Genomic DNA, 10,000 nt, shown 5'->3' on the forward strand with positions numbered 1-10,000 from the left:
TACTGGCTTATTCAGGAGCTTTTGACCATACTGCATGGCCTTATTTAGCATACTGTTGTCATGGAGACTGGATGAAGATCTGTGTCTATGGCAACTGGAAACTGAAAATCCACCGTGTGATGGAGTCAAAGAGCTCAGGAAAAAAACACCTTGAGTTGAGATTGTTTTTGTTCGATGCACTGACTGGACTTCGACGCCTGAGGTCCCAGCATGCTTTAGTCCTCCCAGCCGCTCGTCTGAGGCATGCTGGGAGATGTAGTGTCTCTCACCGGTACATGATGCTCTGCAGGATGGAGGCGAACGGCGTGATCCCGATACCGGCCCCGATCAGGACGGCGTGTTCGGAGGCGAAGATCTGCCTGGTCGGAGTCCCGTATGGTCCGTCCACGTAACACTGACACATAAAACACACGACGCCTCCAGTGTCGGAGGATTTAACGGGAAAACGGTCCAGATTACAGAATGTTTAACACATTAACTGTGAAGATTTTTGTGGTTTTGATGGTGACTTTTATCAGAAACAGTGTCTTTATATTCTTTTCTTTTTTATTTCTAATTCAGCACAGTGTCTTTCTTAACATCACCCAGGGGGCATCAAGCTGAATTTAAGACTTTTTATGACTTTTTAATACAGTTTAACTAAATATAAGCAGTAAAATGAAGCATCAAATGTGAAAATAATTGTGAAATTTGTCCTTAATGTTTTTAACCCAGAAGAGCCCACAGGTGTCACAGACCTTTAAAATATTCTGGAAATGTCCCTTTACAGCTTTTATCCTTGAATTTAACTCCAGAAGTCCCTCAGTGACAGATACTGAACTTCCTGGTGCAGTCATGTGACCCACTGACCATTTCAAAGATGGCGGTCTGCCTGATTAACACCTGAGACACAACCAGCTGATTTTAAACAGTTTCAGACACTTTAGCAGCTCTAATCCTGTCCTGGATTATATGAACCTGTCCTGACTGTGTTTTAGGATGAAACAGCTTCTAAAAATAAAGCTGAGACATATTTAATATTTCAGATCTTAGACAGTCGAGGTAGGATCTCAAAAACAAGTTCAGAAATGCATTTAGTCTGTTTTATATCCTCCATAACTTTATCTAAAGGAGAGAAGGGTTATTATGGGTTAATCCCTTCAGCGTAGAGACGTCTGAATTCGACTCTGAACTGATTTCAAACCTTAAATGAGTGGATTTTAGACGGCAGGCTGAAACCATTTAATAAATAAACACTTAAGAGAAAAAGATTTAAAAGAAGTCTAATAGTTTTAAGGCCTTTTGTTGGAGAATGTGAACTTGAATCTGATCACTGCTATCAGGATGTTCTTTACAGGTGTGACGGTTCCTGTTGAAATACTACTATAGTGTAATACTGTAATACTACTGCAGTAATCTGATTACTTTGGCGTGTGGAACAGTAACCAGTAGGAGCACAAACAGAAATAAGACCCTGAAAGTGAGCAGAATCTGAAGGATGAGTGTTTCCTGACACTGTATGTGCGGTGACTCCTCCTGGTGTCTTTGCTCTCGGCTCACCTTGATGTTACAGAACCTGTGGTTCTCCCCAAACTTGGCAGAACCCTGCGGTGAAGAAGCAGAAGAGAGAAGAGAGAAGTCAGCGAGGACCACGGCTGATGTTTGTTGACGTACTGAGCACACGCGTGTTGACCTCTCTGAGCGGGGGGGCCTCTCCTCGCTCCGCCGGGCCCAGCTCGTCCGGAGGAGGCTCCGCCGGCCCCGGAGACCCGGAACCGGACGGCGGGGTGACGTCGCACCGGGAGCCGTTCTGACGGTACATCATCAGCTCGATGGCGTCGTCCTCGTTGGACGCCACCGCTCCGTTACAGTTTGTAGAGCTGAACAAGTCCTCCTGTTAGACAGACAGTAACAGCTGGGAGAGTGTGTGTGTGTGTGAGTGTGTGTGTGTGTGTGTGTGTGTGTAACTGTATGTGTGTGTGTGTGTGTGTGTGTGTGAGTGTGTGTGTGTGTGTGTGCTGGACCTGGGCCTTCATCAGCTGCCTGCGGTCCCTCAGGCTGGTGGTCAGCCTCTTGGGGCTCACCGTGTGGCTCTCTGGCTGTCTGAAGTACTCGTACAGCCGGTTGGTCCACTGGCCCATCGAGCGGATGTGCAGCCACAGAGTATCTGCAGGTCAGAGGTCACAGCAGGGAGCTGCAGCGCTGCACTGGCACTCGTTATCGGTCGTTATCGGCCGTTATAGGTCGTTATCGGTCGTTATCTGTCGTTAGCGGTCATTATAGGTCGTTATCTATCGTGGTCTGTTTTGGCTGTTTGACCGTGAACAGAGAAAACGTACCCGACTCCTCAGGCGCACTGCTGATGGTGAACGGATGCCACTCGTACTTTGCGATCACCGGGATGTTGATGTAGACGTAATCTCCAGGTTTGAAATGGAAGAACTGAGGACGCTTGATCACCAGGTGAGTCACCTGCACGCACACACACACACAAAGCAAAAACATTACCTGAGATAATATCACTCACAGGAGGTGAAGGTCAGTGCAGGTGAAGGTCAGTGGAGGTGAGGATCAGTGCAGGTGAAGGTCAGTGGAGGTGAAGGTCAGTGGAGGTGAAGGTCAGTCTCAGGTGTCGCAGGTGTTTGTTCGTCACCTTGGACGGCAGCAGGTTGACCTCCACGATGTAAAGACCTCCCATACGAGAAACGGCGATTCCCACGATCTTCTCCAGCAGGAAGGCGAGACCAGGAACCAGGAACCACTTCCAGAAGTTTGCACAGTGGACCATCAGCAGAGACCAGACCCACACATAGGACAGGTGAGACCAGTAAAACACCTGGGGGACGGGTGAGACCAGTAAAACACCTGGAGGACGGGTGAGACCAGTAAAACACCTGGAGGACGGGTGAGACCAGTAAAACACCTGGAGGACGGGTGAGACCAGTAAAACACCTGGAGGACGGGTGAGACCAGTAAAACACCTGGAGGACGGGTGAGACCAGTAAAACACCTGGAGGACGGGTGAGACCAGTAAAACACCTGGGGGACGGGTGAGACCAGTAAAACACCTGGAGGACGGGTGAGACCAGTAAAACACCTGGGGGACAGGTGAGACCAGTAAAACACCTGGGGGACAGGTGAGACCAGTAAAACACCTGGGGGACGCCACAACTCTTTAATAAATAAATAATAAATAATAATGAAATATAAGACAACAGAAAATAATGTCTTTTACTTTCTTCTTATTATTATTATTAACTTTTTTTCTTCTGCTTCTTCTCATCACTAATATCATTACTGGGGGGAGTAACTACTATTTTATTTTTAGTTTTTCACTATAAAACATATGAACATTATAAGAATAACGTATGAACGTCATCACATTATTATTATTAATAATAATAATAACAATACATGAAGCCTGAGAATAAAAACAGAAGAAGCAGCTGCAGTTTTAATGCTGTTGTTGTTGCAGTAACTGACCACAGACACAAGAGGGCGCCAATCAGTCACTGGTTCCAAAATAGTGTCCAGGTCAAAAAACACCGGAGTCGCCCTTTAATGCATGAACTAAAATACTTGACCTCACAGTAATACCCCCCCCCCCCCCCCCCACCTCGAAGTGTCCGCTGCGGCGTACGAAGGTGCTGGAGCAGAGCACCATGAGGCAGATGACGACCTGCAGGACGACCCCGGTCACCGACGCCGTCCCCTTCACCCAGCCGATACCGGGACGGGTGGTCAGCAGGTACTCCCACAGGCTGAAGGGGCCGCGCTGCGCCAGCTGCACTGGAGCACACACACACACACACACACTCCTGTTAATACACACAACACACACACTCCTGTTAATACACACTGATACAAACACACTGAACACACACACTCCTATTAATACACACTGATACACACACACTGAACACACACACTCCTATTAATACACACTGATACACACACACTGAACACACACACTCCTATTAATACACACTGATACACACACACTGAACACACACACTCCTATTAATACACACTGATACACACACACTGAACACACACACTCCTATTAATACACACTGATACAAACACACTGAACACACACACTCCTATTAATACACACTGATACAAACACACTGAACACACACACTCCTATTAATACACACTGATACACACACACTGAACACACACACTCCTATTAATACACACTGATACACACACACTGAACACATACACTCCTATTAATACACACTGATACACACACACTGAACACACACACTCCTATTAATACACACTGATACAAACACACTGAACACACACACTCCTATTATTACACACTGACACACTATAATATTATAATAATAATAATATTCTCTCTTCCAAGCCACCAGACTCCATTTGCAAAAACAGTAATTTTACCTTGCAGAACACGTTGTGTTACTAGTCTACAGCTGCCTCGATCATTTAGTCTGTTTGTGTCATTGTGTGATTTTGGTGTTTTAACACTTTAGTTCAGATCTTAACTAAAGTGTTAAAACACCAAAGTCACGGCAACTCGTCTGGCAGCTCTCCTGCACTGTGAGGTAAAATTGCTGTTTTTGTAAATGGAGTCTGGTGGCTCTGAAGAGAGCGATATAACGGCTTCAGCTCCCCGTCAGAAAGGGCTGTGTGAACCAAGATAAAGCTGCTAAAATGTTCTAAACATATCGTCCACTTTAACTGATGTTGATTATTTTAGGTGGGCCTTTTTTTTTAGGGGGCTGAGTTTGTACCGAAGTTGAGGATGTGGGCGGTGGTGTGGACCAGCGTGTAGCAGAGGATGGCGTAGCCCACGATCTGATGCAGCAGGATGTTCTGGTCCAGAGGTAAGACCCTCACCACCCAGGTGGCCCTCAGCCAGGTGAGACAGCGACGCAGCATCAGCACCTGCACACACACACAATAAGCTTTCATGGAAAAACTTTCAAAACTTTTCCATGACTTTTCAAGGTCAGGTAATAACATTTCCATGTAAAATGAGGCGGTGACCACAAATTATTACTATTAAAATAGGACACACCTCTTTATTTTGGATTTCAGTGCTTTATACAGTCACTGCGTCACATTAAAAGGAACCTGTTGAAGTTAAATATTAATATAAAATCCAATAATAAACGTGTCCAGTGTAGTAATAATATTTTACACTGATCTAAAGACACTTGGTGCAACATTATATTCTATCAAAATATTCATGTGCAGTGAATTAATTACACATCAGTCAGAATTAGTGTGAAATAAATTACAAATACTACAATTTTTTAATAATATTTGACATGAATATTGTCAGTGATTGTTTATAATGGTTATATTAATGGTTATAAACATTAAAACAAATAATAAATAAATTCAGCCCTGTGTTACGTGACAGATTATCACACACAACAGAATTCCATGACTTTTCCAAAACTTTCAAGGATTTAAAAGAAGCATTTAAAACACCAAAGTCGCTCGATAACACAAACAAACTAACTTTTAGTTAAAAAGCCACAAACAGCCGTTATGTCGCTCTTTTCACCAGCCACCAGACTCCATTAAAAAAAACAGGGATTTTACCTCGGAGAACACAGGAGCTGCTGGTCTGCTGCTGCCTCCATCTGTTAGTTTGTGTTATTGTGTGACTTTGTTTTTTTGTTTTAAGGGATAGTTCAGATCCAAAGTAAAATTATTACCACAAACTAACTAACTGAGATCCTTTTGTTTAACCACAAACAGCCGTTATGTCGCTCTCTTCAGGGCCACCAGACTCCATTCATAAAAACAGTAATTTTACCTCTGCTTTTAGCTGCTGCCACAGTTGGTTAGTTTGTTTATGATATTGTGAGTTACACAAATATTCTGCTGAATCCGAACAAACCCTTTAAGTTATTTATTTAGTTTACTTTTCACATGTGTGTTATTGGATTTGTACATTTTATTAGCTATCCTGCTTATTTCAGGTGGTATAAATATAAACTTTGCTGTCTTCCTGCTACATAAATAAGATTGTTATCATCATTAAGTAGAGATGTTTTCAGCGCTAACAGCCTCGCCCCGCCCCGTCCCCTCTGCCCCCGGCCGGGGTCGTACCATGACGAAGGTGCAGTTGAAGTTGAGACACTGTCCGCAGCCTTTGGCCACCATGTACCAGGCCCCCCCATGACTGTTCTGCAGCATGGCGAAGATGAACAGCAGCAGACTGAGGCAGGCGTACATGCACAGGAACAGCAGCTTCCGGCTGTTGTTGTGCCAGTAGGCTCGGGTCAGGTATCGTGGAGCCTGGCGCTTCTTCTGATCCAGATCAGGAGGCTTCAACCAGTTGGCAGCGCTGAGGGAGAGGAGAGGAGGGGCGAGAGAGGCCGAGGAAGAACAAGAGAGAGAGAGAGGGGAACAGTCATGAGGTTTTAAAGGATCAGTAACTTTTTGAACACAGGCCCTATTTGTAAATATTTTGGTGTCTGAGTGACTGGTAGGTAGTAAAAGTGTTGGAACTGGTCCAGTAGATCACCTCAGCCAGCAGCCACCAAACGGGCTGCAATGGCTGCAACGTGATCCTTTGGGACAACTGCACCTGATCACAGTAGGTCTGAGTGTGTGATAGCATTTTGGAAAGGATCCCTACAGAGAGAGACCTGGAAGATCCTTTTGGTTTAACCACAAACAGCCGATATATCGCTCTCTACACACACACCAGACTACATTGATAAAAATAGTAATTTTAGCTTGCAGGAGAGTTACTGGACAACGCTGCCTCAGTCAGTTTATCTGTGTTATTGTGTGTTACACAAATATTATGTTGGATCCAAACTAATCCTTTAAAACACCAAAGTCACACAATAACATAATCAACAAATTGATGGAGGCAGCAGCAGACCAGCAGCTCCTGTGTCCTGTTCTCTAAAATCCCTGTTTTAGTGAATGTAGTCTGGTGTGTGTGCTGTTTGTGGTTAAACCAAAAGGATCTTCCAGGTCTCTCTCTGTAGGGATCCTTTCCATGATGCTGTCACACACTTAGAATAACACTCTGAGCCTGTCAGTGGATCAAACAAGCTCTTTTAGTGGACCTACTGTGATCAGGTGCAGTTGTCCCAAAGGATCACGTTGCAGCCATTGCAGCCCGTTTGGTGTCTGCTGGCTGAGGTGATCTACTGGACCAGTTCCAACACTTTTAAAAAGTTATTTTTCTCTTCATATTCTACACTTGAAATTAAAATTCAGTGAAGTGTTTATTGTAGGAATGAATAACAGAACGAATAGAAGGAACGACTGCAGACAGTGAAGGTAAATCTGACCTGATGGTGAGGTTCTCCATGACCTCGGGGAAGTTCTCCAGCTCGGCCTTCAGCTCCTCGAAGGTGATGGCGCCGCTGTTGTCTTTGTCGGCGGACTCGAACAGAGCCAGCGTCAGGTCGTCCAGCTTCTCCTCCGGCAGAGAGATGGCGCTCTCACGCAGACACGACTTCAAGACTGTTCGCAGCTCGTCTGGATCGATGGAGCCGCTGCCTGCGAGCAAACAACAACCTTCATTAAACTACTTAAAGGATAACTATTTTAAACCTGGGCCCTATTTTTACATATTTTGGTATCTGAATGGTATAAAAAGTGTTGGAACTGGTCCAGTAGATCACCTCAGCCAGCAGCCACCAAACAGGCTGCAATGGCTGCAACGTGATCCTTTGGGACAACTGCACCTGATCACAGTAGGTCCACTAAAAGAGCTTGTTTGATCCACTGACATTCACTAAAACAGGGATTTTACTTTGCAGAGGAACAGCAAGGGAGTCGCTGTTAAACACTGCCTCAATTAATTTGTTTGTTTGTGTTATTGTGTGTAAGCAAATAATATGTTGGATCCAAACTAAGTCACACACAAACAGCTGTTATATCAAACACACCAGACTTCATTGATAAAAACAGTAATTTTACCTCACAAAATACAGGTGTTGTTTGTCTACTGCTGCCTTGATTAGTTAGTTTGTTTGTGTTATTGTGCGACTTTGGTGTTTTAAAGGGTTTGTTCAGATCCAACACAATATTTGTGGAACACACAATAACACAAACAGACTAACTGATGGAGGCAGCAGCTCCTGTGTCCTGTTCTCTAAAATCCCTGTTTTAGTGAATGTAGTCTGGTGTGTGTGCTGTTTGTGGTTAAACCAAAAGGATCTTCCAGGTCTCTCTCTGTAGGGATCCTTTCCATGATGCTGTCACACACTTAGAATAACACTCTGAGCCTGTCAGTGGATCAAACAAGCTCTTTTAGTGGACCTACTGTGATGTAGACACCAGAATATGGTGTCTATATAACATGGTGTGATATGGTGATCTCATTATCTTGGGACCACTGACCGTCCACGTCGTAGACCTGGAAGAGGAACCTGAGCTTGTCGGTCTCGCTGCCGTGGATGAGGAGGTCCAGAGCCTTCAGCAGCTCGTCCAGGCTGATGGAGCTGCTGCCGTCCGAGTCGAACAGGGCGAAGAAACGCTCGGCAAAGAAAGACTGGACACAACAACACACACACATCACAGCACACGGCAGCGTGTCATAAATCAGCTCTGTGTGATATTTTATATCAATATATTTTATATCAAAACATTTTATAGCAACATATTTTATATTAATATATTTTATATTAATATATTTTATATCAATATGTTTTATATCAACATATTTTATATTAATATATTATATATTTCTGCTACACTTAAACTAAATCTCAGAGGGAACCAAGAACAGAAAACATTTACTGCTTATGATACAGACACACAACTGCTGATACCTGTGTACTTTTACTGCTGATACCTGTGTACTTTTACTGCTGATACCTGTGTACTTTTACTGCTCACACCTGTGTACTTTTACTGCTGATACCTGTGTACTTTTACTGCTCACACCTGTGTACTTTTACTGCTCACACCTGTGTACTTTTACTGCTCACACCTGTGTACTTTTACTGATGATACCTGTGTACTTTTACTGCTCACACCTGTGTACTTTTACTGCTGATACCTGTGTACTTTTACTGCTGATACCTGTGTACTTTTACTGCTGATACCTGTGTACTTTTACTGCTGATACCTGTGTACTTTTACTGCTCACACCTGTGTACTTTTACTGCTGATACCTGTGTACTTTTACTGCTCACACCTGTGTACTTTTACTGCTCACACCTGTGTACTTTTACTGATGATACCTGTGTACTTTTACTGATGATACCTGTGTACTTTTACTGCTCACACCTGTGTACTTTTACTGCTGATACCTGTGTACTTTTACTGCTCACACCTGTGTACTTTTACTGCTGATACCTGTGTACTTTTACTGCTCACACCTGTGTACTTTTACTGCTCACACCTGTGTACTTTTACTGATGATACCTGTGTACTTTTACTGCTCACACCTGTGTACTTTTACTGATGATACCTGTGTACTTTTACTGCTCACACCTGTGTACTTTTACTGCTGATACCTGTGTACTTTTACTGCTGATACCTGTGTACTTTTACTGCTGATACCTGTGTACTTTTACTGCTCACACCTGTGTACTTTTACTGCTGATACCTGTGTACTTTTACTGCTCACACCTGTGTACTTTTACTGCTCACACCTGTGTACTTTTACTGATGATACCTGTGTACTTTTACTGCTCACACCTGTGTACTTTTACTGCTGATACCTGTGTACTTTTACTGCTCACACCTGTGTACTTTTACTGCTGATACCTGTGTACTTTTACTGCTGATACCTGTGTACTTTTACTGCTCACACCTGTGTACTTTTACTGCTGATACCTGTGTACTTTTACTGCTCACACCTGTGTACTTTTACTGCTCACACCTGTGTACTTTTACTGCTCACACCTGTGTACTTTTACTGATGATACCTGTGTACTTTTACTGATGATACCTGTGTACTTTTACTGCTCACACCTGTGTACTTTTACTGCTGATACCTGTGTACTTTTACTGCTCACACCTGTGTACTTTTACTGCTGATACCTGTGTACTTTTA

General features: G+C 43.7%; 1 protein-coding gene across 1 annotated transcript in view; it reads right to left on the reverse strand.

The window, feature by feature from the left end:
- The window catches only part of nox5 (NADPH oxidase, EF-hand calcium binding domain 5), a 13,120-nt gene that overhangs the window by 2,490 nt on the left and 630 nt on the right, over positions 1-10,000 (reverse strand). Inside the window, exons 2-12 of the mRNA XM_070830073.1 lie at positions 8,338-8,488; positions 7,281-7,491; positions 6,079-6,316; positions 4,746-4,899; positions 3,596-3,768; positions 2,633-2,815; positions 2,319-2,451; positions 2,004-2,146; positions 1,673-1,873; positions 1,540-1,584; positions 270-394 (exon numbers count right to left, since the gene is read on the reverse strand). Coding sequence (XP_070686174.1) covers positions 270-394; positions 1,540-1,584; positions 1,673-1,873; positions 2,004-2,146; positions 2,319-2,451; positions 2,633-2,815; positions 3,596-3,768; positions 4,746-4,899; positions 6,079-6,316; positions 7,281-7,491; positions 8,338-8,488 — 1,757 coding nt within the window. The remainder of the gene's footprint in view (positions 1-269; positions 395-1,539; positions 1,585-1,672; positions 1,874-2,003; positions 2,147-2,318; positions 2,452-2,632; positions 2,816-3,595; positions 3,769-4,745; positions 4,900-6,078; positions 6,317-7,280; positions 7,492-8,337; positions 8,489-10,000) is intronic.

Source organism: Pempheris klunzingeri, chromosome 5, assembly GCF_042242105.1.
Source record: "Pempheris klunzingeri isolate RE-2024b chromosome 5, fPemKlu1.hap1, whole genome shotgun sequence".
Lineage (NCBI taxonomy): Eukaryota > Metazoa > Chordata > Actinopteri > Acropomatiformes > Pempheridae > Pempheris > Pempheris klunzingeri.